Raw genomic sequence first — 26,726 nt, forward strand, 5'->3', positions numbered from 1 at the left:
ATAAATGTTCAAATATGAGGTGTAGGACTCAATAACCAATGGGGGGAAAATGCTCTTGTGAAATAAATATGAAAATAAAACTGAAAACATTCAGGCTAAAATCCTGTATGATACACTTTGAGACATGTGTTTTATTATCACAGTTTATTCAGCCATGAAAAAGCAATCATGCTTTTTATCGATAGTACTACCCTGACATTTTTAATGGCATAGACAGTGATAATTAGTGTTATGCAGCCTTTGTGAGTGATGTTGTCTATAGATTGTCATTTATAAGCCAATAAATACATGATGGAGGTTATCTGTTGTTTTATCTTTTAAACAGAAGGCAAATAAAGAATACCACATGATGTTTCTTTTCACCATTGGAAATGAAATGGATCTAATATGTTCAAAGGAACTTCACAAAATGAAAACCAGTGACATGACAAAAGCGTGCATTTAATTTGATGCTTTGCAAAGATACATGTGTGCATGGCTTGTCCTTTGGGATGGTCCCAGCTGTTTATTTTCAAAGAAAAAATAAAAGAGGAGCCAACAAATGCAATTAAGAAAAAGAAATAAAAACCTTTAAGACACAAGAGGACCTACATGTTCTGGTCTAAGAAACATGCAAGTAATTACAAAACATTCCAGATACAGTATGACAGATGAACAGTGAAAAGGCACTGGAACAATGCTCTTTTTTTCAGAAATGGGAAATCTAACAGTTATATTTTCACAAGTGGGATTGATGAAACCATCTTTATTTCTAAAGAATTTTATAGAAGTAATTTTAGCACCATCATTAAAGGAAAAATAATAATACTTTTTAGCCCTGCCTATCTCCAGTCTTGGAATAATAACAGAAGCATAGCACCTTTTAGTATCTAAAATATAAACAAGAATAGTAAGTCCATCCCAGCTTCTAGAGATGAGGTAGCTCATGCTAAGAAATGTTGGGGTCATTTTTCCTATGGGAGTTCAGAGGCCAAATGGTCTAACAACTGCATTTGATTTGAGACTTTTTCTTCCTTATAGGTTTCAGGATGTTGAAATAGGACATGTGGAAGAATCTCAACTTTGGGCCCTGGACATGTATTTATAAAGTTGCATGTGTAAATTATTTTATATTCAATGTCTTCTTAAATAAGAAAGTGCAAATGTATTCTATAACTTTTATCTATATTGATAGATTGAGTCACGAGGGAAAAGGTACTTTTAAATTTGAAGTAGAAGCCTAAATGTACTGCCCTTCAAAAATTTTAAGAAGTTGAAATGATTTCATTTTGTTCCCCCAAAATTCCACTGAAATATATTATTAAAATATTTCATTTAAGACAGTGAGAAACTGGTATATCTTTTAAAGATTATTTTAAAGAATGTCTATAATAGTTATGCAATATCAAGACATACCTGTAGATTTTGATCACAAGGTTAAACATTCTGGTTTAATTTTTAATTGATAATCTGAGAATGAGAGTCCACAAAAGGGTACTACTTCCTATTTTTCAAATTGTAACCAAGCAAAATAAACATGTGTTGTGGTTTTACATACCCCATTCTTTAAGCTACCTTCCAGGAGGAAGAATTTCCTCATAAATACTAAGCAACTTTTTCATTACATTGAAATAAATTGAAGAAAACAGAGATTTATTCATTCAATCAGTTTACTTTTCTAAAAGGTGGTCATTGTCGTTGGTCATCTTAAACCTAAACTGCTGTACTGAAAAATATTTTAAATCAATTAAAACTTGAGGATTGTAAGTAAAATAAATATTGTGAAGGATAAGAAGGCCAGGCACTTAAGACCATATGTACAATGCTGATGCAGTATCAGCCATAATTTCAAGAGTCTCAGGATCAAATTCAAACAGTCAAAGTTCTTATGAATGGTGGTAGTCATTGATGGTGGTGGTGGTGGTCATGTCGATGTATCTCAGTCTACTTTACACAAAACAAATTGGCCCAATTTCAAAGCCAAATTCCTGGTCTGTGTTGCCAACATCCACAGGGGCAATATCTATGATGGGCAAGCGTGCCACATTCTGCGTTCTATATTCAAAGACAGTCTTGCCCACATTTCCATTTCGTTTCTGGAATTAAATTGTGCAATGGTTAAAAGTATGTATAAACTTATTTTTAGACAACCCCTCCCCCCAGCCAATTTTTATAATTTAGAAAGCAATATTTTTTAGAGCACCACTTGAAAGGAAAAGTGCTCATAACCTAAACGGGGGCACTAGCATGCCTGGAAAGCATTTCTCTCCTGCTTGAAATTGAATAAATGCCCTTTGTTATTTTGCGGCTTCCTAAATGATCAATAACAACGTAATCAATGAAAGTCTTTTTGTTTTCTGCAAATGAAAATATAATTCATCCTTTTCTATTGTTCCTCCTTTTTATATCTGGATATATATGCAAGTGGGGAAATATACAAATTGGTGAAAAATATAAAGTAACTCAGGTTGATTATACATTTTAGAATCAAGGAATTTTAAAGCCCATAACTGAAACAAATTAATCAAGTAACTTACAGGAGAACCAACATGGTTTGCAGAAGTGGATTGGATTCCAGGGATCCAATCCTTTCTAAATTGTTTTGCATTAGAACCTATTCCATACTTCATATGCTAATCCACATTCAAGTTTACCCTTAAGAACAACTATAAACAAACTTTTGCTGTTCATATCTATAAGGTAAAATTGACCCCATCTCTAGCATCATGAGAGTATTTTTAACAAAAATAATTTTTTCAACCAGATCAATATAGATCAAAATGTACTTACAGAGCATGTATCTTGGAGAACTGTATATCTGAATCTAATGTTTCCCTCTGCTTTGATTTCTAAGTCATTAGCACCTTTGAGAACCACAGCTTTCTTGAGGTTCTTAGCTTGATCATCCATGTATCCTACACTGTTTTTACAGATGTACGTAATGTTCTGGGAGGCTTCTTTTGATAAAAGGCGCAAGAAGGTCATTTGAGTAATGGCTGCATTAGGTGACTGGTGGTCTCCATAAACAAACTAGAGAAACAAAATAAGTGTTTGTTACAAGCATTAATGAGGGCTTCTATAATGTCATATATTTACATTGATTTCAGACAAATCAATTTTGAAGAATTTTTTTTTATTCTTGACATATATAGTCTACCTATATATATGAAAATATAAAATTTTCTATAAATATTCACAATTACAAACCTCTCTCCTTACTACCCCAAACAAGAGGTGACAAAACCAATATAATTGTAATTGACCAGATAAGCAAGAGAAAGCATAATTAATTTTTAATTTTCTTTGCAATTTGTTTTAAAAATATTTGACTATTACTTTTTAAAAGAAGTTATATACTTAAGCATTGACTTGGTCACTCATGTTTCAAAAATAGCATCACTCTTATTACGAATTATAATAAGAATTAGAAATTAATTATTGTTATAAAATCTTTTAACTCAGCTGCTATATACTTGTAAGAAGTATGAATTAAAATTTTTCCATTAGCTAACATAAATAGATAATCAAAACTAATTTCCCAAGGCTCTGTCCTACTCATTTTCTACTCTGTTTGTTTTCAATCTTCTCATTTGAGGTTTTCACATACTATTGTATTAACTAAATTACATTTTAACTATTTATTTTTAGAGTTTTAAATTTTCCACTCATTAAATAATGGTAGATTCTAGCATATCCTACCCACACCCATAGTTGTTCCTATATCATGTTTATTCTGAACATGATGAGTTCTGCATGAAGATCAGAGCAGAGATCAGAAGAAAATGGCAAGGTGTTAGGCTGCCATAAGGAGATTTGGAATGAAATATTTGTACTGCAATAAGAGTGGGCAAAGCCAGACCAAATTCTGAATACTGGACCATGAGAGAAACATAGGAGAGACCGGAATTCAGAAAAATACTATTGGAATCCATATAATTACAAAAATGTCTTAAATTTAAATAACACTACAAGGTTTACAAAATGATTCAATTATAAAAATTATTACCATAGTAACTATCTAATGTTTATAATTTACCATGTACTAGACATTATACTAAGCAATTATATTCACATGAAGACAATGAGGTAACTATCATCACCCTCACTTTAAAATGGAAAAACTAAGGTTCTGAAAGATTAAGGGACTGCCTAACACCCCCAAATCAGTAAGAAAGCTAGCTAAGAGTCACTCAGGTGTCCTAAATTAAATATAATCACTGTCTTTCAACTATGGCAAGATCTCTTTCAAGTTTACTCCCCAATCAGTGTCACATACATTTGGAGAATTAATATGAAAAATAATTACTGTTCTACATTGCAACAGTGGGAAATTCTAATTCAAACTTATGTTTTACTTTAACTCATAGTAAAACTTTGTTTATGTTATGATATTGCAACTGGAACTGAGATTATATCACTTCCAAATAAACACGGTAAAATGAACCTGATCAAAAAGTAATTAGCATAGTTTTAAATACATACTAAAATGCAATAAATAATGAAAAGTAAAGAATGCAATGTAAATAAATAAATTACCTGAGCTCCTCTATTCATATCAAGACCATACCAAACAGGCTTGTGGTCGGGAGACCTGGTGGCCCACCAGGTTTTGCGTGGTATGCTGGATGGGTTTGCTGAAATACATGTTTCTCCTGTTTCCATGTTGCAGTGAACTTTGATCGCATCCTCAACAGATCCCTGATTAGGATCAATCCAGTATTTACCTGTTTTCCAAAAAATAAAGATATTTGCTAAATAAAGAGAATTTCAAACATGATTTCAAATTTCCAAAAGATTTAGCAGAGGGTTGAAAAACATAAAATCACTGATAAAGGGCTCTTTTAAGAGAGAGCGTCCCCTATGGGAAAAGTAACTATTTTGCAATTGAGTCCCTTCTGCATGCTAGGTACTGTTCTAGGCACTTTGCAAAACCATATACTGAAGACTGAAAATTTCCATGTGAGGGAAATGCCATTACCCTCATGTTACAGATGAAAAAACTATTCATAGTAAGTGGCTTTGTCAAAATAGATGTGTTCCCATGAAATTTTTAAAGCCAATATTTTAAAGGAAATCCTAATTGGAATGTAATAAAATAATTTATTATAAAAACCATGAATAAAGTAAATAAATGAGGTAAATTGCAGTTGGAATGCTATGAATAGTCTCATTGGCCCTTTTAAAAATTGACCTTCTCATATATAAATGATTTTTCAAACAGGATATACATAGGCAGTGCTTGGTGCTGGGTCGATAGATAGATAGATAGATAGATAGATAGATAGATAGATAGATGGATAGATAGATAGAAAGACAGATAGATAGATAAACTAATAAACAATCAATCATACATAAAAATATTTACATGAAAAACTGCATTTTAAATGAAATGAAGAGAGAGTGGTGGGATGCCTATGTTTCAAAGATAACAATCTTAGCTATTCCAGTCAGTCACTTCAAAGTTAAATGGAAATTTTAAGCATTTCACAGCATATTCTTATGGTCTAGTATCCGTCTTCTCCAGATTTTATTAGATTAATCTGAAGGATAGAATAATGCAGACTTTAGGCATAGCACATGCAACTACAGCCAAAAGGAATTTAAAAAATTTAGTTCCCAAATGCTCTATAACCTCACTATAACATCATCCTGCCAGTAGAGATTCCTATAGCATGATTCATAGAACATGAAAGCACATGAAAGGAATTCCATATTCAAACCAGTTTTGGAAATGATATATATTTCATTCTACTCTTGATGATACACTATATATGTTAACTTATTAAAGCCCTTAGAAGTCATGCAGGTAAATATGTTTAACCCTGCATAATTAAGTATTTTCCAAATTTATATCACCACAAAATCTTTTACTCCACAAAAATTATCAAAAATTTTAAGACTTCTAGATGGAAATGGAACTACCAACATAAAATTAGATTATGAATGGGAAATGTCCCCTATTCTATTATATATTATCTTGCCCCATATTTTTTTCATATAATTGACTCCCCTACCACTGAACCATAGCTCTGTGACATGTTTACCTTTTTATCTCACACCTATCAATAAGTAGAAGGTCAATAATATAATTCTTGAATACAATTAAGAATAACAGAATCAGAGACAATGGGTTTTGTTCAAATGGGCTGCTGTATACTCACCACTCAGCTTTGTGGGATGGCAAAGCTTTAAGTCATCACAGGTCCGGGCTGGGTGCTTTTTGGAACCATCGGGGCTACGCATGGTTTCAATCTGACTACTGAGCGACTTCAGGGTAGCATGGACTCCCGGGTCAGTTTTGTTTTTGTCATCAGGGGCTGCCTGGTCTTCAGTGAACTCTGGAAGTGGATCTGGCATGCTCTCATCATAGTGCCCCATGATATCCCCAAGAGCAGCTGTAAGGTGGCCAGGAGGACCTGGGGGGCCAGGGGGGCCAGGCTCACCAGGAGGACCCTAAGTAATTAAAAAGACATTGGGAATGAAGTTGACATATCATTGTTTAGTCCTTCAGACACAAGGTACTTGTGGGACTTGGTGCAGAGGGGACTGAAACTCAACACTCCAAGCTGACGATACTGAGGGACCTGTGATTCATGCTCTGTAACTAAATGGGGCAGGTCTGCTAAGCTGTGACATTCCAAGGAGGAGAAATGAGGCACAGCTGTATTTATGGCAACATGTCTGAATGTTAGCATCTGAGATAAATAAAAACCAAAGCACAAAGTATTTGATCTGATGTTTACCTTGAAGCACAATATATTTAATGTTAAGAATATTAAAGATCTGTACATTCATTTAGGAACCATTAAATAACCAAAAGATAAAAGCAATATGAGAAGATATCTAAAAAGGGAAAAAAATAGAATTAAGGTATTTAATTTATGGTTAGAAACTGGAAAATATACAAATACAGATTCTTAAGAACCATATTTTGGGCAAGACAAAACTAAAAAGTTGTAAAAGTCTTCAGGGACAGAAGCTGAAAGAAGAAATGAGGAATTATGGCTGCTAATTCTATAAGACTGTATGTACATCACTATCAAGGAATATCCCACGAGAGAATTTAGCCCTATTTCCAAAGAGAGGGCAAAACACAGGAAGTCTTTTTAGGTGCACTAGTTAGTGTATAGATCAGAGTACTCTGTCCTAAACAAAACTGAAATAGTTCTCTTTAACCTTTTCATTGTCAAAAATGAGCAATTCTCCTGCTTTCTTGCTCAACAAGAACTACTTGTGTGATAGGGGGATCGGCACAAAAAGCGGCAGAAGCTTAGGAAGTGGATCCTCTATTAATTCTCTTCCGTACTTTCCCAGAGAAGAACTCAGAAACCTGAAAGATCCAGCTGAAAATCTGAAAATAGGCGTAGTCCACATCTTGCACGGAGAGCACAGATTTGGGAGTCAGAAGATTGGAATTCCAATCCTGGCTCTCCCATTTGCTATATGGCTTTGGACAAGTTGCTTCAACCTTCAGCGCCAATGGTTCTCCACCTTCAAAATGGTTTCTAAATATGGCTTTATCTCAGAGGTCCTATCCTTTTCTAAAAGTACTTGATTCTCTGTATTCCTTCATGCTAATCTCAAGGGCAGGGATTTTTTTTTTTTCTTTCGTGGACCACTGATCTACAAAATAAAAGGCAATCAAGAGACACAAATTAAGAGCTATCCCAACTTTACGGCTGTTTTCTATTGACAGTGGAGAAAAAATAAATAGAAAACATTCCCTGTGATAACAGGAAATATAAGTCCATGCGATCTAAATAATAAATATTTCCTTTAATGTTACAGACATTAAAGGGCAGAAACAGAAACAAGAGAGAAAGGTAAATAGGCCAAAGAGTAATAAGTACAAGGGAGGGAAGCATAACCCCACATACACACAAGTACTCACATGCATGGGAAATGCATAGAGGTGTTCTCCAAAGGCCCGAGAAGCAAGAGTCTAACTAATCCAGCTCCACATAATCCTCAAGTCACTACTGTTGAATTTATTATGAAATGTTTTAATTGTAAACCTCTCATGTCATTTTCAATGGAAAAAAACTTCAGTTTCATACTCTTCACTTACCAGAGTAAAAGCTCATCAGTTTTCATAAAGTAATAACTATACAATGAATGAGGAGATTAATGACTACTTTCTGAATAACTAATCTCACAGTCATTGTCATTTAAAGGAAAGTAATATTTTCATAACTTTAATTATAAATCCAATCATTATTTGCTATTTATTTTTCATTTATATCACTTTAAAGGAAGGCTTTGTAGCTTAGACTGTGATATTATATACTCTGAATAACCCAAATAAAAATATTGGAAATATTTATTTATCTAGACAAGCTCTAATGTGACTTTCAGGTTTGTTTTCTGGTGCCTTAAATCTCTTGCCCATCAGGCTGCATAGGCATTCCGTGGGTGGAATCCAAACTCTTATAACCAGGGGCACTACCTGCTTGCCAACCCCTGCGGATTTACCTCGGGTCCTGCTTCTCCTACACTGCCCCGCACACCTGGAGGTCCAATTGGCCCAAGTGGCCCAAGGTTTCCTTCTTTACCTGAAGGACCAACTGGGCCTGGAGGACCCTGAAAGAAACAAAGACTATTTTAGAGTCTATGAAGAATATTTTACAATACATTTCTCTGAGCAAAGCTCTGTTTTCCTTATGGATCTATAACAATAATTTCTCAGACACATTTTCCTAATGATTAATAAATGGAACTCTGATACTTTATAACATTTACAATTTCATTGCACATGAATCCTCCATCATCCATGCATGATAAAAGACTAATATCAGTTAAAAACTAGAATGAAATCATCATCTACTTTTATTAGTTTATTGGTAGGAACTGTCTCAGGTTATTTGGAAGTTCAATTAACTCAGAGTATGAAAATGACAGGAGTTGAAATATTTGAAACACAAATTAAATTTGTGTGCTAAATACCCAGAATCCCATTACAGTCTAGTAATCTTCATACTACTATTCTCAGTATTATGTATGACTTGTTCTCAATGGAAAAGGTATTTAAATATAGGAGAAGTTATTCTAACAATTTTCCTAAATAATCATGTGTGTGAATTGCATTTAGTGACCTATTTGAAGCAGCATTAATACTAATGTAAAATTTCTGAGAGCTTCATATATTGATTTCATTTTATGATTTGCTTCCAAATTAGCCTTATTCATCAACTTCCTATGATGAATTATCACAATTATGTAAAGCAAAATATATATCCAGCTTCAAAACCTGTCTCCACTTCATGGTAGGTACTATTACATCATATAAAACAGTGCAAATTTAATGGAAATTTCAATTAACACAGAGTAAGAAAATGAACTAACAGATGAGTATATCCAACCCATAGATAAAAGATTTTAATGTGAACACATGAGGTAGAATGTCATAATTCAGGATATTACTTAAAAGTAATTGCTAAATTGTTTATCTCATATGTTTGTTGCCAGCTTCAGAGAATATGGGCCAACTAAGCTTCAATACCATGAAAATGATACTCAAGCATTAGCAGTATGACACTGATAGCATTATTATTTATATTTGCAACTTAATTAATTTTGTTACTTACTCTTGGGCCAAATGGTCCAGGGATTCCAGCACTGCCTTGTTCACCATTTGGACCCTACAAAAGAGGGAAATAAAAAACGTAGTCAAAATATTTAGGTTCTGCAATATGCCATTCTCTGCTTCTTAAAAGATGCTTAAAAGGTACATAACTACTTTGATAAAGTCATCGATCTCTGAAATATGTATGTTAGTTTGTTAGGTTTTAGCTTTATTTTACCAACACTAAAGATGACTGTAAGGGTAATGGTGCAGATATAGATATATATTTCTTCCCTACAAAATTATAGCTAAGATATGGGTAATTATATCAGGTAAGTGGTAATTACTTATTCATTAATATATTATTTGAAAAGTAAGATTCAAAAAATCCATCTTATAGACAGATAAATAACTGTTCATGTCAAGATACTGTGTATGTTCATATGGTGGATTAAACAGGACTTAAAGGAATAACTCACAGGAGGTCCGGGAAGACCCTGAAGCCCAGTGAAGCCTCTGTGACCCTTCTGACCTCGGTCTCCCCGGTCTCCATGGTCACCTTTGTCACCACGAGGTCCTTGAGGTCCCTAGAAAGAGTCATCATGGCATGGATATTACCTGGCTCAAATTTACTACAATTTTGAATATTGTATTTTATGTGGATTAACATATTTACTTAGCTAAATGAAATTAGACCTAGGAATTTTCCTCTATACTTTCTTGAAGAATGGTAGTGATCACTAAAAATACATATTAATGTGTTCCTGAAGACATAGCTTCTTTTTTTAATGTTTAACCTAGAATCATATCTAAAATGAGATATTTGTAAGTTTGGTCTAGCCTATCTGAATCATATTTTTATTCCATTTATTTAGCTGACATTATATACAAATATTACCATCATATACAGTTTTTTAAACCAAAACATGAATATTTATATGTGTATTAAATTTGCATATGCAAAAAGCTAACTGGTTATGATGGATACGATTATATTAAGACATTGACAAAACCTTAAGTTTGAGTTAAACTGAATAGGAATATCATCAAGCCATTTTCCTCTAAAGAAAATGTAAAGTAATCCAATATATCCTCATAATTACAAATGTCTGTACCCAAATCCAGCAATTCTGATCCACAGAAACTAAGAAAAAGTTAATAGTTAAGACTTATTGTAAAACAGACACTGAACCCAGAGATGAGGTGAAAATTATCTGATCAGTGTCAGGCTTTTTTATGTATATATGTATATACGTATGTGACTGGTTGATTGATTGATTTAAGGCCTTGGGAATAAAAACAGTCCTTAAGGGTCCAACGGTTGACAGAAGGTCACTTAGTGTGGGATCAGCTTCTGTTGTTTTTAGTTTTCCTAAAAGAGAATTGAAACCCTATCAATCTGATTTTGGAGGAAATCATCAGATTGATTGATCCTCAGGTTAATATTTTCCTTATTATCTTTGTGTTTTTGTATTGTATATGGTTCTTTTCTTTTTTTAAAAAACAAATTGGATTTCCTAATTGTCAGACATTATGTGAACCTTTTTTATAATTAAAAGTAGGTTTTAGTAGATTTTACATATTTTATATAACAATTTAAATTTCAAAATCAGCCTGAATATGCTCATAAAATCATAGTAGTTCTTTCATTTTTGAGATACTCCAGTTTCATAATTGAAAATAAACTAAACAAAAAAGCACCTAGTTAAGCTAATAACTAAATTTCATATCTTAATGGAAAACAAGAACTACATTGTTTCTGTATCTGATTAGAAAACCACTCACTTTTTCATACTGTGCAATTATAAAATATCTTTGCCAGTGGAGCTTAAGTCAGAGTTGAGAAATTTAATAATATGGCCATGATTTTAACAATATAATTGCTCTTTATGGATAGAGACATTGATTTATATAACGGGTGTGAAAGGAGACCATGAATTCATGGGAAGACATTTTTCATAATAACAATTAACCTGGAAGCAATTGCAAATAGCAAAAAGATCAGAACATGAGCAGAACAATCTAGTTGAAAATAAAACATAATCTTAGAGTAGCACTTTTCAAGTTTACAAAGAGGTTTCAAGTCCATTTTTCTATGTGACTTTTCGAACAACTCTGAGAGAAGGGCACTATTATCCCTATTATTTTGGAAGAGAAAACTGTGACTGTGAAGTCTTCATTGATTACTGAAAGAATTCACAGTTAAATTCAGAGGAGCTATGCCAAAATTAGAAAAACAAAAATGAACTCCTGTGTATTATTTTAAATTAATATTTTTTCCAAATCTTGAGGCATTTGGTATTTTTCTTTTATGAATCTTAAATTGTACTTCTTCTCTGAGGGTATATTTTATGTAAGAAAACATATTTTAAAAACAAATGCAAGAGAGAACTTACAGGTAAGCCACGTTTCCCAGCTCGACCAGGTGGTCCTATAGGACCCCGAGAACCCTAGAAGAAATTTTCACAAAAATTTGTATGTAAAAAGATATACACATACTATGTAGAAATAGAATGTAAAAAAATATGTTTTGGGTTGTGTGTTTATATAGGTATATGTGTGTCTATGTATATACCTTTGTGGCTAAAAATTGAAATTAGGATAATATCCACCTGTAGGTAAAAATGTGCTCACTGTACCTTCTATAGCCAATTTTATTGGCTTACTAAGTGACAATCTTTAGTCAATTACAATAAAACATTACTTAATTTTAACTTGTGCCTGATACTTATCACATTTCCTATAAACCATATTTTTAGATGATGAAAATCAAAGCATCAGGGTCTTTGAATCCCTGTTATAAACCCAACATCTCCCTTTAAAACTAAAAAATATATAATTAATTCATAATTGACCATTTATTCTTTGCTTAAAATCCCTACCCAAGCGCTCATGCATGATTGCGTGCATGTGTATACGTTGCTTATAATATAGCATATGGATGTGTGTAACTGTCAGTGTGAAACTGGCTCCCTCCTTACCGGATCTCCTCTTTGTCCTGCATCTCCTGGAGCTCCAACAGGGCCAGGCGTTCCAGGGGCACCCTGAGAGCCTGGCAGACCTGCAGGCCCGGGGTCACCACGATCGCCCTGACAAGAGTAACCGTAATATTGTTCTTTTAACATTTATTAGAAAACAGTGGTATTCTTTATGGTCATACTATTCACAATAGGGTGAAAACTGGCACATATTCCTTGTTTACTTTTTAATAAATCAAACTGAAAAGAATAATATTATTTGTCCTATCAGACAGTCTGCCGTCTGACCTATCTCATCCCTCCATCCACCCATGCCCTGTTGTCCCCACAAGCAAGATTGCTGGAGTACAGGAACAGTCACCTCCAGAATTTACCATGTTTCCTGGAGCAGCAGTCTTTAAACTGGGGTCCCTGTACCTTTGGGGTACACAAAGACTTTCGAGGGAGGGTGAAAGCAGGAATAATTTTAAGAAAACCAACTTGTAGATCTTCAAAGCCATATGTATCCTTTCAGAAAGCTGATGTTTGAGAATTTTTCTCTGTATTCCCTTTAACAATCACCCTTGCCCCACTTTATCAAAGAAGGGCAGACCTCACACCATTTGCAGTCTTACTATGGTGCAGTGTCCCAAGAAGTAAAACTTTTACGGCACCAAACTAAGGGACTTTTTCCAAACTTGTAGTTCAACTGAGAATAAAGCAAAGAGGGATTTGGAAAGAAAGGGGTTGCTCCTTATTTTATCCAGGTAGGGACACACTTGTGACAAAGCTGCAAATCTTACGTGTCTCCTTAAGAAGTGAGAGATGAGATGATTGTTATATGAGCATGGATAGACATAATTATTTGAATGGATTTAGACATTTTTTCTGACAGAAATTAAATCTTATTCAACTGACTAATTTGTCAACCAGGGTAAACTTCAGCAATTAGTTTATATAGCAGACACTTCTAATACATTGAATAAATTGAATTGAAAACTCCAAGGTTTTGAAAAAATATATTTGAAGAGCTGTGCTGGTTTGAGACTATAATGACTCCCAGAAGAGCCATGATCTTTTAACCCAATCTTATTGGGTTGGACCCTTTTGATTGAGTGTTTCCATGGAGATGTGACTCACCCAACTGTGAGTGAGACCTTTGATTAAATTACTTCCATGGAGGTGTGGACCCCGCCCATTAAGGGTGGGTCTTGATTGGTTCACTGGAGTATTTAAGAGAGTAAGGAGCCAACACAGGTGCTGGTCCTTGGAGACACTTGGAGATGCAGACAGAAGGATGTTTGGAGATGCTAAGCTAAGAGATGAAGCCCAGAGCTTGCCCCCAGAGAAGCTAAGAGAGGACTCCCAGATGCTTAGAGAGAAATGCCCCAGGACAACCAAGCAGACAACTGAGAGAAGCTGAGAGACAGAAGTCTAGAGACAATCTGTAAAAATCAGTTTTGAAACGCAACCTGGGAGCAAAGGACCAGCAGATGCTGGCCACGTGCCTTTCTAGCTGACAGCTGTTTTGGACACTATTGGCATTCCTTCAGTGAAGGTATCCTCTTGTTGATGCCTTAGTTTGGAAACTTCTATGGCCTTAGAACTGTAAATTTATAACCTAATAAATCCCCTTTATAAAAGCCAATCCATTCCTGGTATTTTGCATAACAGCAGCATTAGCAAACCAGAACAAAAACATATGCATTTAGAATTCACCAGAAATTATCTCCTTTGCAACTATTTAAACTTATGATTCAAAAAAAAAGGGATGTTAACATAAAAACATGCATATGGGTTCATAGATTTTTCAAAATTATTTTAGCAAAAACTTTGCAGAGTACTGCATGAGATCGTGTATCCTGACCAGGGGAAAACTCTAGTTGCCAAGAGAATTTGCAGCTTCTGGGGTCCTCTGTAGATGAGGAGGGCTTTAGCCCAGAATCCTTCTTCTTCTCCCTTTAGAGAACAAACCAATAGGCCACCTGCAGAAATGCTTGTAGCATGATGATGTTCTTGAGTACCTGCCCTGTGTTGGGTACTTTAAACATGGTATTTAACATATAAATGCCTAAATGGTATAGATATTAATTGCATTTAAAAATTTTGAAAACTGAATTTCAGAAAATTTGCTCAAGGTCACATAGCTAGGTACTTAGGGAATCAAGCTTCCAACCCAGATTTGTCTGGCTCCAAATTGTGTTCTACCACACAATGTAGCCCTTAGAGTGGGAAGAATGATGAAATCATTAGGGACTTTGGAATGTGGGGCAATTTTTGCCATCCAAAACCTGATATGTAGCCTGAGAAACTGGGGGAACTGCCCAAAGGGACTGGAGCTTGAGGTAAAGTTAGGAATATTTACAGTTCAACACATTTCTAATTTTAAAACATATCATGGAATATACAATGTTTAGAAAGCCACATGGCTTATTTCCTCATGAGGCATTCACTTTAGGGGGAGAGTAGAGAAATTTAGATGCCACATAGCACTATACTTTTCATACTTTGGTATATGGGTTTGAAATTTAGACCCCTCAGTATGGATCCTCATCCAAAGCCTCCATATTGCACCAAATATGAAACCAATTTGCTTTCTTACTCTTAATAAAAATATGCCATCTTACTTGGCTGTGTATTCAAATCTCATTTCATATACAGGGTTACTAAAATGATGACTTTACCAAAAAGGCTATTATTAGAAAAATCAGTGCTGCATTGTAGCTGTGAGGATAAATGGTAGTTTCTTAATCTTAAAGAATTGCAAAGATTTCATATTTACATTACTCCAGATTTTGTAATCAGTGAAATTGCCCTTACACGTTCTCCAACAGCCCCATCCCGTCCTGGAGTGCCATCATTACCAGCAGGACCCTATAAAGAATCATAACAGAGTAATGAAAAAATCTCATTCCAATTGTCATAAAAATTACATCATGTTTTTCATCTCTTCTATAAACTATAAATTAGCATTTATGGAAATCTCAGCAGAAGAAAGGTTTCTGCCATCTTTTTTATTACTTTGAATTGCTGGTAAAATTATTAACATAACACATCCTTATTGAATCTAAAGTAAAGTCTTCATTTCTCTCTCTTATTAAAAGAAGAAAAAATCATAAATACTTTAAAATAAATATTAAATTCTTGGTATTTTAATTTTGTTTTTATTACCCGTGAATGGTTTTACTCTCTATTACTTCTTAAATTAATCTAAATAATATCCTTAAAGTACTGAAGTAAAATAACTGTAAGTTAGATGATAATAAATTATCTTTTAAAATATATAGTTTTCTCTCCCTATTCTCTTTTGAACATTTTTTCAGAACCATATTTTACCATTTAATCAAAATTACTCTCAAAGAAATTGATTGTTTCTTTCAAAAAAAAACAAAAACATATGGCATTGAATGTCTGTTGATTTATTCATTAAAGCTCCACAGAGAAGAGATTCCAACCTGTAACATCTCCAATTGCTTTTCAATAACTGATTTCCACTCAAAATAGTCAAAGAGAACATGACATCCATGACATTGCTTTATAGTGAAATTTAAGTAGAATGATCTCTGCTTACTTTGTCCCTTTCACAAGCTATAATAATTATATTAATCCTGTTACCATAAAACTTGACAATTTTGACAAATAAGCCATTGCAGAATGAAGGGATAATGAATGGATGTGTCCTTTCATCTTCAAAACAATCTGGAAACAACCTAAATCAACTAAAATATTCACGTCCAGATTAGACTAAGGTCAGTGGAAAGACACCAATGTTGTTTCCTTTTATTTATGTCATCATTCAGCCAATTTTCTAGGAAAGTAGATTACCTCAAATAATATCACTAAGAAACTTCCTTAAGGTGAAATGTACAATCCATGTCTAAATTTGTATATCAATTTCTAAATGGAAAAAAAAAATGTCCCATGACACTCAGATGATGAAGAATAGAATTATTTTCACTAAAGTACTAACCTCAGGTCCAGGCTCCCCCACAGGGCCATTTGAGCCTGGGGGTCCCACGGGTCCTGGTGGACCTTTGTCTCCTGGTGCCCCAGTTGGTCCTACTTTTCCTGGTGTGCCCTGAAATAAAAGTAAAAATATGTCAACTACCTCGGAAGAAATTTAAGAATGTCAGCTCACATTAAGGCTACATGTATTCAAATAGGACTTCAGTCCCATCTTCCATAATAATTGCTCTTTGTCCTTTAATACCCATGTCACTGTAATGCCTCCTTAAAGGTATGCCCACCACTTATCACGCTCATCCTGATACATCAAAGGGTCCAAAAAGCATCCTTTGCCCCCAGCTTAGTGCATTTTGGATACTAATCGTGTTGTACCATGGTCAGTTCTGGCTGCCTTTCTGGAGTCTACATCACTATTAAGTTACACTCATTGGTTTTCACTCCTACTTTGCCTGCTCACTTTACTTCTATAGCTTAATACGTTAGTCTGCCTTTTAAGGATTATACATCCATGTCCTTGGCTTGGATCATATGGTTATCAACAATAAAACATCCTCTAACACCTGACTTGCTGAATTCAGACCTCTACTCCCAACTCTTCCCATCCCAGCGCAGTTCCACAGGGCCCCCAGGGTGAAATCTCTCTGTAGACATCCCATATAAAACATCGTCTTTTTTTTTGTCTCAAGCACATAAACTTTCAGTGGTATTTTAATCTCTTCAAAGCTAACACTGAATCAAACTTTTTATTCATACCTCAGGGATATTGAGATTCATAAGCAACCTCCAGGGAACAGATTACTTTTAGAGTCTCTCCTCAGAGTTCACCCAATATTCACCTCCAGTCTTACTCAGTTTAACTCAACTACTTCTTCTCTTTGATGGTTTATGAAAACTTACATTCTGAACTGTGAAATACGGATATTTTTGTGAAGCATGTTTATTTAAGAAGTAGCTCCCTACTCACCAGGAGATTATCCCCCTTCTCTAGCTCCATGGATCTCTATAATCTTTGGGGAAAGACTTAAGAGTCACCAAAAATCCATTTTCTTATTTGCCTGCTTCTCTTGTCCCAGTGTTAGCCTAATAGTCTCTCAGAGACTTTGGAAGGTACTTAAGTAGAGAATGTGACATTTGAAATCAAAGGGTTTTTAAGATACTCATAATCTATGTCTAAAAAAGACTGTGAATCTATTTATTAAGAAAAAAATAAGTTAAATTATTTCCACATAGAGTATATCATACATATTCAGGTGAAATAGTCACTGATGAAGCCACTCACCGCTGGGCCTGGCAAGCCGGGCATGCCTCGCTCTCCACGCTGCCCAGGCATGCCCACAATTCCCCTCTGCCCAGTGGTTCCGGCTGGGCCAGGGGGACCATCTGGACCCTAAGATTGAGGATAAACTAGTTAGGAATTCTCCAAGGAGAAAACTGTCCCCAAGGATTTTACAAAGGATTTCAGCTGTTTACAGGGATTTCTGAATGAGGAAAAGACCCCTGTTTCATAAAACCATTCTATAAATGAGTAGTCATGGCTTGTAAGTCACATAAAGTTTCTAAGATTATTCAAAGGTGAAAATGGCTCATCAGCTGGAAAAGAACTTGGAAACAATTATGAATATGGACTGTATAAAAGAGATAATTTTTCAGAGAAATACTTGTTTCTTCTTTATAAAAATGCAAAGGAAAGTTTTAAAAGGTAAAGAAATAGTGACCTATCTAAACATATTAATATTTAGAGGCATTTAGATATTAAACAATTAGCAATGTCTTAAAAAAACATTTTCTTCATGCAGTGCAGATAATAAAGACTGGTTTCTTGTTTACTTTGGACACCATATCCATTACTATAATAAATAATTTTTAGTATCTATACACATATGTTTTTCTATAGCAGAGAATTACAAATTAAAAACATGTAGCGCATAATGTACTTAATGGATTTATGAGAGCACTCAGCATAATGTTTAAATAGTTTCCTTATGGCAGTGATTATGGGTTTCTATTTGTAATGATCTCAGCTAGAAGAAAGATTCCACACTCACAGGTTGCCCATCTTCTCCTGGGTCCCCTTTGTCTCCCGGGCCACCAGGGGGTCCAGCTGGTCCTCGATCTCCCACTCGCCCATGAGAGCCGGGATCCCCACGAAGACCTGGAGGTCCCTCTTTCCCAGGTTCCCCTAAGGGCCCCGCAGGTCCTGGAGCTCCCTAGTATAACACAGAAAGAAACACCCAGAAGGGCAAAGTGGAAGCCAAGTAAGAACTGATGTAATGGTCTCAGCCTCAGATGCAGAATGATTATTAGCACACAGTACAGCTAGTATTTAGTACCCAGATGAAACAATACTCAGATATTGGATCTAAAAATTACTTTAAAATAACCTCTCCCAAGAAATACTAGGTTATTAAATATGAATAGGATTTAGAAAAATGTCAGTATGAATTATTGGGGGAAAAGTTAACACAGGTGAGTGATATAAGTCAGACACAAAAGGACAAATATTGTATGATCTCACTTATATTAAATAATCAGAATATGCAAATTTGTAAAGTCAGAAACTAGAATACAGGAGCGGAGTGTTGGTGGGTAACGGGGGGCTATTTCTTAATAGGCACAGTTTTTCCATTTGAGGTAATGGAAAAGTGATGGTAATGGATGGTGGCGATGGCAGCACAACATTGTGAATGTAATTAATACTACTGAAATATATATTTGAAAGTGATTAAAAGGGGAAATTCCAGGTTGCATATATGTTACTGGAATAAAAATTAAAAAAAAACAAAATTGCAAAACACAGTGAACTCTAACGTAACCTCTGGACAATAGTTCACAGAATAATTACAATAATATTGTTTCACAAATAGTAACAAAGGTACCACACTAACGCAAAGTGTTAATAATAAGAAAACTGCATGCGAGGTAGAGTATATGGGAACTCTGCACTTTCTGCATGATTTTTCTGTATGCCTACAACCTCTCTAATTAAAAAAAGTTAACATAGGAAAATAAACCATTAGTTGATTAAATAGAACAGTAAAATAATATATATGTATATATACATATTTTTGCAATTACTCCACTATCAATGATTTGAATTACTGGAATTGACTTACAGTAGGGCCTGGAGGTCCAACTCTGCCAGCAGAACCAGGAAACCCTGTAGCACCCTAGAAATATAATAGAGAAACAATTTCAAAACAACATTAATTCATTACATGTACTTTCATGGAAACTTTTTTTTTCACAGGGAGACTTAGGCCTTTAGATTGTCTGCTATGTTGTAACTGATATATTTTTTCTTCTTGATATAATGCATCACATGTTTTTGAGAATGGACCTGAGTGAACTGGTTGGAAGTGTGTTACTTTTCTCTTCCCACTTTTCATTTATTCTGAATATATACATGTAGGCCTAGAATCACATCAATATTGTATATAATAAAATTATATAAAGTGTGTTTACATTATTCATTTACTCCTTTAATAGTTAATAGATTATTTATGTTACATATGAGGCAACTGGGTCTCCAAGATCACAAGATCTCTATCTAAGTTAGTTCCCTCTCCACTACACTATAGTTACAGTCTTAGATTAAGACTAACTTTAAAATGGCGGGAGAAGAACTAGTTAACTGTGATTAGCTGTGCATACTTCCCAAAGCTTCAAACCAACTTACAGGTGGACCCTGAGTTCCTCGACCACCTTTTAGTCCTGGAACACCATTAGGACCCTAAATAGAAAGAAACAAACAAAAGAACTCTGTAGTAAATTGCAAAATTAACTAAACAAAAGCTCCAAACATAAGGTTCTAGACTAAAGTTGGGTCTTTTGTTATCATTTTTTTTTTGACTTACATGAGGGCCAGGGGATCCTGCAAGACCCTGAGGTCCAGGAGACCCGGCATCTCCCTTCTGTCCTGGCTCCCCAGGCTCGCCTTTTACTCCAGGCTGACCATCAGGACCCTATATGCAATTGTGTACAGCAACAGATTATAAGACTTACAGACAAATTGTTTTACAGTAATTATTATTAACATATCATTTAATCATTTATTGTAAAATGGTGTTTTGGATTAAAACATAGCAGAAAAAAGAAGTACCCTGTTGAGATCTTTTAAGGCAGCCTGAAAAACCAAGCTATCCCATCCCATTTTTACTATAACAAACAAGTACACAAGCCCAAATAGTGCAAACAACACATTTTGTGCCAATCTATGAAAAAATGTATTGAAACTGAAAATATTGCCTAGAAAATGGTAAACTTTCCAGAATCCTTACCTTCAAAACATATGACAATGATAATTAACTAAACTCATTGCTATAACAAGAGGTGTGTTCATTTGTAAATTAGGGATATTTCAAAACTATACCTGTGGTCCAGCAAAACCAACAGCCCCAGTTGGGCCATTTTCGCCACGAGAACCCTAAGAGAAGAAGAACTTACTTTAGCTTTCACACATTATTCTAAATGGGAACAGTACTTAAAAATACAACTATATAAATGTGGTTTGTACATTGAAGGAGAGAATGCCCAAAAGGACATTACTGGGACAACTGGAAAAAAATGGAATATAGACTATATGCTTTATTTCAAAATTAAGTTTCTTGAACTTGATATACTAAATGAAGTTGCATTAGTGAATGTTTTATTAGGAAGTAAACATGGAAGTACTAAGTGTTCAAGGAGGATGATGCATGCAGTATGCTCCCAAATGTTTAGAAAATGATAAGTAAATGAGAGAGAGAGAGAGAGAGAAAGGAAGAATGATATAGTGAAAGTTGGTAAATCTGGGTAACTGGGTAAGTGGTATATATTGGAGTTCTCTGTATTAGTTTTGTATTGTTTTTAAATTGTCCTGTAAGTTTGAAATCATTTCAAAACAGAAAGTTAAAGATATATAGAGAAGTAATTGGAGATACTGCTTAAGGAAGACTCTCAATGGTGTTATAGATATATTGGCAATAGAGCAAAATTCCCAAGGTCAGAAGTCTCAAAGAAAATTCGTGATTATTTACTAAATCAGTTGCTTACCTAAACTTAACAGATTGTGTAGAAATTATACACTACTTTTTTACATTTAATTAGAAAATTAAAGTTAAAAACCAGAAAGATATAAATGGCCTAAACCAAATGGTATAGTTCTATATAAATATCAGGATAAATGATGAACTGTTTTACTGCTCCATCTTACACCAAAGAACATGAAAATACTGTCACTCACAGGATTGCCACGGGAGCCAGGTGGGCCAACTAAACCTCGAGGACCAGGTTCCCCCTAGAAATCAGATTTTAGATGGTTGTTGTTCAAAGCAATGGGAAAACATATTATAATTGTAGGACATTAGGCCCTGGGGGAGTAGGTGGAGGCGGGCAGGGAGGGGAAGGGAGAACTCTGAGATGATCCAGCCCAACTACCATATTTTACGGAAGAGATTGTTATAAAAGAGTGCACATTTAATTCTCTTGATTTTAAGTCAACAAAATAACAACTTATGACATTACCTTTTCTCCAGTGGGACCTGCAGGACCTGGAGGGCCCAAGGGACCCGGGAGACCCTGTCAATTGACAGAATGCAGGCATACTGAGTAAAAGGATATACAGAAACCTCCCTGTTTAGACTAACAAATAAGTAAAAAGAAGTGACTACTTTGTTATAGCTTGGATGCTTTTGCAAAAACTCTACCTACAATAAGCAATATAATCTGCATATTCTCAAAACTTTTCTGTCTAGTCTAAAATAATTTCCACCACAATTTCTCCATAGAACTTTTTAATTTCTTTCATCCAATACATAAGACTGTCTTTGAACATTAGATCCAAATTAATTCTATTCTTCAACAATATCCCTATGTTTCTTAGCCTATTTAAATTTGTTCATACCTATTTTGAAATTTGAGTATAGATGGAAAAGCAGCTTTTCTTTTTGTGCATAGAATACTCAATATCAACTCTTTTTTTATTGAAAAAGTGAAATTGTGCTAAAGCATTCAGTTCTCCCAAGCATTCATTCTTGTAAGATGAAAAGGAGTGCCACTACCCACCTAAATTGGGGTTGAATGGGTTCTTTGGTCTCATAGCATTAAGAGAGCTGCCACAAGCAGATACAACCTGGGTCTTCTTGATACGTGGTCAAAATCCTTAAATTGCTGGATTATATTGGAGTCTTTTCTAAATAACTTTTCTAAATCTATTGAACCTCGTGTATTGCCTCTCCATATGTAGCCCAAACATTCTTTTGTTGTTTAATTTCTGTATATATTATTGAAGACACTTAAGGAACAAAATTGACCTTCACTTTATATTTTTGACGGGAACATGAGAAAATTCTGTGGTTTTATTTTCTGACTCTGTAATGGAACAGTATTCTTCCAATAATTTACCTAAATTTACTTCCTTAAAGGATTTGATTAAAGGTAAACAACACTTCATTATTTACATCCACAGACATTTCTTTACATACAGATAAAACATGTCATTCATTTTTTCCTTTATTATGAGATTACAATAAGTGCACTAATCTGCACCTTTGCTAAAACAAGATTGATCTCACTAAAAATAAAGTAGGTGTTGCTTAAGAACCTTTTGCATGGCATTTTTAAAGTCAGTTCATAGAAACAAGAAATATGTATTCTGAACTTCCCTTTAAAGTGAACTGTCAACACATTGCTCCTTCAAATAGTGTTGCACTACTTACTACACAGTCCAGACCATTTGTGATGTAAAATGCAAGTAATATACCAGACTTACATTGACTGCTTTTTTGAAATATTAAATCAAATATTAATTAAATATTAGATTTAACCAAAAGGCATGTTTATAATTTGGCAAACTAAGGGCTTCACCCTTAATTAGCTTTTCAGTAAAAGTAAGAAGGAACCATTACAATTAAGACTATAACTTTTCTATATTTTTACTTTATTTGCTTAATCAAAAGTTAATGTAAGCAATGTATTAGCAGAAGCTCAATATCTAGAACCAATACGTCAGCAGTTGCTCAAACATGAACTCCTTTTTTGGTAAAACTGCTATGACAACTAACAGCAAAACATGTCATACTGAAACAGAAATTATTCATCAAAAGTCAGGAACTATTCCAGAAGATACTGTATGTCTGAGCCACTGTGACTAACTACTCTTCCATGAGTGAATCATTTACATCTGAAAATATATTGTCTTTCTAGTCAGATTGTTCTTGGAATCGCAAATGCAATTTTATTTTTGAGGACCTAACACTTGTTAAATGTCAATTTGTGATGTGACATTAAACAGTGTTTGGTATCATCCATCCTTCTTGACATTTCACTTATTCCATCTCTTTATTGATGAAAGCATTAACGATGATTCATAGTGCAGTAATTTCTCACCACTGACATTCAGGATATTGAGAAACACTTACCACAACTTTGTCTCCATTACAAAATTCTACTTGCCTGCACTGGAATGAGGTCCAGGCCAGCTTATTAGATCAGCATTTTAATGGAAATAAACGTGGCATATAAAATTAAAAGATGATAAAGATAAAGAGAATTCCTACCCCTTAAAGTGTTGAACACACAAGTACAATATAACATGTGTTTTATTTCATTCTCTCAATAATAATTTTAATTTGGGGCTTGCTTTAATTCAGAGTAAGCAAAATGAATATCCATGGTTGATCAACATCAATTTCAAATTCCGTCATTCTCAAAATCCTGACAGTCAAGGAAACATGATCAACTTTGTTTTGCAGGGTTCAGGCAAATTCACTGGAAAATGATAACGTTGATTCCTAGCTCAGGTAGGAAAAGGAATGCTTTCACTTACTCTTGCTCCATCGTTTCCAGCTGTGCCTTCAGCACCTTTCTCTCCTACGCCACCCTGGGGAAGCATACAAAACACCATGATTTCATTTATTGACTCATTCCCACACGTTCATGAGGTCAAGGGCTTATCTGTCATGTTCATAGTGTACCCCCTAGGGCCTAGAACAGTGCCTGGAACTGTGCATTTTCTCAATAAATGCATTTTGAAGGAGAGAATGAATGAATGAAGGACTTGTGATTCAGAAAATGGTAGGAAGTAAAAGCCTGCTCAGGTAGTCATTATCAACAGAAAGTCTAAATGAATGAATGAACAGAACCAGACTTACTCTGTCACCCTTGGGGCCGGGGGTTCCTGCAATTCCTCTTTCTCCCGGCATGCCTTGAAGGCCTGGTGGGCCTGCGTCTCCAGGGGTCCCAGTTGGGCCTGGACTTCCCTAAAGGAACAAACAATACCACATGAATTTGCCATTTTGGTAGGTCAAAAATAGTTGAATGCCAGCAATATCTTGTGGTTCAACTTAGTGCTTATATTTTTCATTTGGAAGATTGTCTCTGTCTGATATGATTTTTTTTTTTTTAAATCAGATTTTGTCCTTTTGATTGTTGGTTTATGTTTACAACTTTTTATCTCTGAAGAAAATTGAACAATGATTCAAGTAAAAAATGATAGAGCTGCAGTTTTTACTTTTATTGTCAGCATCATAGGAATTCTAATAAAGAAAAATAAAAAAAGATGCTACATTTAGACATTATATATTACATTCTTTGACTAATGAACCAATGATATTAAGCTGGTTTCCAGGCTCTAATTAACTTGCAGGAGACCCTACACAATCACTTGGGACTCTACAGAGATGATGTAGGATCTTATGTTATATGATCATGACAATTCTACTTCAACTATTTATCCTGAAATTGGCCACATTATCTTCTACCAATCACAAATGGTACCCAAAATGAAAGGGCACTGATTTCTGTTTTATGATGTATTGTATTTTCATATTTCAAAACCTACATACTGTCATATATTTAATGAGCAGAATTGTGGAAGCTAAGACAGGGAAAATGGAACATATGATTAAGAATGCCTCCTAATAAATTATGCAATTTCTATTTCTCACCTCTGCTTATTAATCAAAGCCATTAATAAAATTTTTATTAGTAAACATTAGGAATGTGTTTGCATACAGGAAAGCATCATTATGTTCACTAGACTGTAAGGTTCATCATAGAAGAAAATCTTCTTTCAGCTGACTCTTTAGGGCCAATAACAAACTTAGTTGGCCTACATTAAATATTTGTTGAATATAATCAAATTATCTCATTAAAAAAAAGGGAAAGGCATTCTAGCACCATCACATGTTTACAGAGGGGTAATTTTAGAGCATATTGAAGTGCTAGGTCCACACTATACCTACTTTTGGACCATCAGGACCATGTCCTCCAGCCATTCCTTTCTCACCAGGGAGTCCGGTTATTCCTGGTTCTCCTCTTTCCCCAGGATTTCCACGTTCTCCCTAGAACAACATTAGAATGTCAGATAATCTCAGAGTTTGATTTAAAATGGGTGAAAAATGTTTCTGGCAATCTGCAAAATGGCTTCTACTGAAGAAAAATGTAGAAATGAGAAACTACAGAGGATTAATTTTCTAATTTACTGATAAGAATTGAACTTGAAGTAAGGATATGCTAGTTTCACAGGACAAAATATATCTCAAAAAATTGATTTTTAGTCTGTAGAAGAATTTAATGCTTAAAATAAAGCCTATTTTAAGATAAAAATGCCCTTTAAATTGAAAGACTGAAACAAAGTTAATCACAAAGGAGAAAATACTTACCCTAGGTCCTAATGGGCCAACTGCTCCAGGATCTCCAGGAACACCCTATAAAATAATAATTTGAAAAACTGGAAGAAAAGTTTTGACTAGCTCTTAGGTATTTATTAGAAAACTTTACAGATCATACACCTAATTTCTTTTCATTTACCATTAGAAGGCCAAATAAGCCTATATAATATTGAAGAACAAAATATATATTGTAAATGAGGGGATAACATGTATATCGCTTGTAATCATTTTTCCTGATAAATTTAGGTTATGCTTGAATGTTTGATTTTGGACAATGAGAACGTGCAAAATATGACCTCCAAAGACACTGCATCAGTTTTTGTGGCAATGAAATATAGACCAAATGCCTTTATTTTCCTAATGGAACATAAAACAATTTAAACACAGGAAAGTGATATTAAAAACTCCTGATAAAGAGCTGGTCTTTTAAATGGAAATGATTCAATTTTACTCAACTTAGAAAATACTTCTTGAGCATTTAATATTGACAAAGCACTCTACTAGAAATCGTGGGTTCAAATTAGTACAGTCATGACTACATAAGAGTTTCAGTTTGTTCTTAACTAGAGGAAAGTTTGTTGCTTCAAAACTCCTCTGTCTGACAAAGATAAT

At 34.5% G+C, this 26,726-nt stretch overlaps 1 protein-coding gene across 1 annotated transcript in view; it reads right to left on the reverse strand.

Annotated features, from left to right (window-relative positions):
- Positions 1–420: 420 nt before the first annotated feature.
- The window catches only part of COL5A2 (collagen type V alpha 2 chain), a 181,816-nt gene continuing 155,510 nt past the window's right edge, over positions 421–26,726 (reverse strand). Inside the window, 23 exon segments of the mRNA XM_037850470.1 lie at positions 421–2,075; positions 2,770–3,009; positions 4,516–4,703; positions 6,141–6,432; positions 8,452–8,559; positions 9,564–9,617; positions 10,021–10,128; positions 11,938–11,991; positions 12,523–12,630; positions 15,319–15,372; positions 16,469–16,576; positions 17,744–17,851; positions 18,510–18,671; positions 19,578–19,631; positions 20,141–20,194; positions 20,319–20,426; positions 20,834–20,887; positions 21,686–21,739; positions 21,967–22,020; positions 24,269–24,322; positions 24,594–24,701; positions 25,686–25,784; positions 26,106–26,150. Coding sequence (XP_037706398.1) covers positions 1,929–2,075; positions 2,770–3,009; positions 4,516–4,703; positions 6,141–6,432; positions 8,452–8,559; positions 9,564–9,617; positions 10,021–10,128; positions 11,938–11,991; positions 12,523–12,630; positions 15,319–15,372; positions 16,469–16,576; positions 17,744–17,851; positions 18,510–18,671; positions 19,578–19,631; positions 20,141–20,194; positions 20,319–20,426; positions 20,834–20,887; positions 21,686–21,739; positions 21,967–22,020; positions 24,269–24,322; positions 24,594–24,701; positions 25,686–25,784; positions 26,106–26,150 — 2,415 coding nt within the window. The 3' untranslated portion in view covers positions 421–1,928.

Source organism: Choloepus didactylus, chromosome 9 (genome assembly GCF_015220235.1).
Source record: "Choloepus didactylus isolate mChoDid1 chromosome 9, mChoDid1.pri, whole genome shotgun sequence".
In the NCBI taxonomy this organism is placed as follows: Eukaryota; Metazoa; Chordata; class Mammalia; order Pilosa; family Megalonychidae; genus Choloepus; species Choloepus didactylus.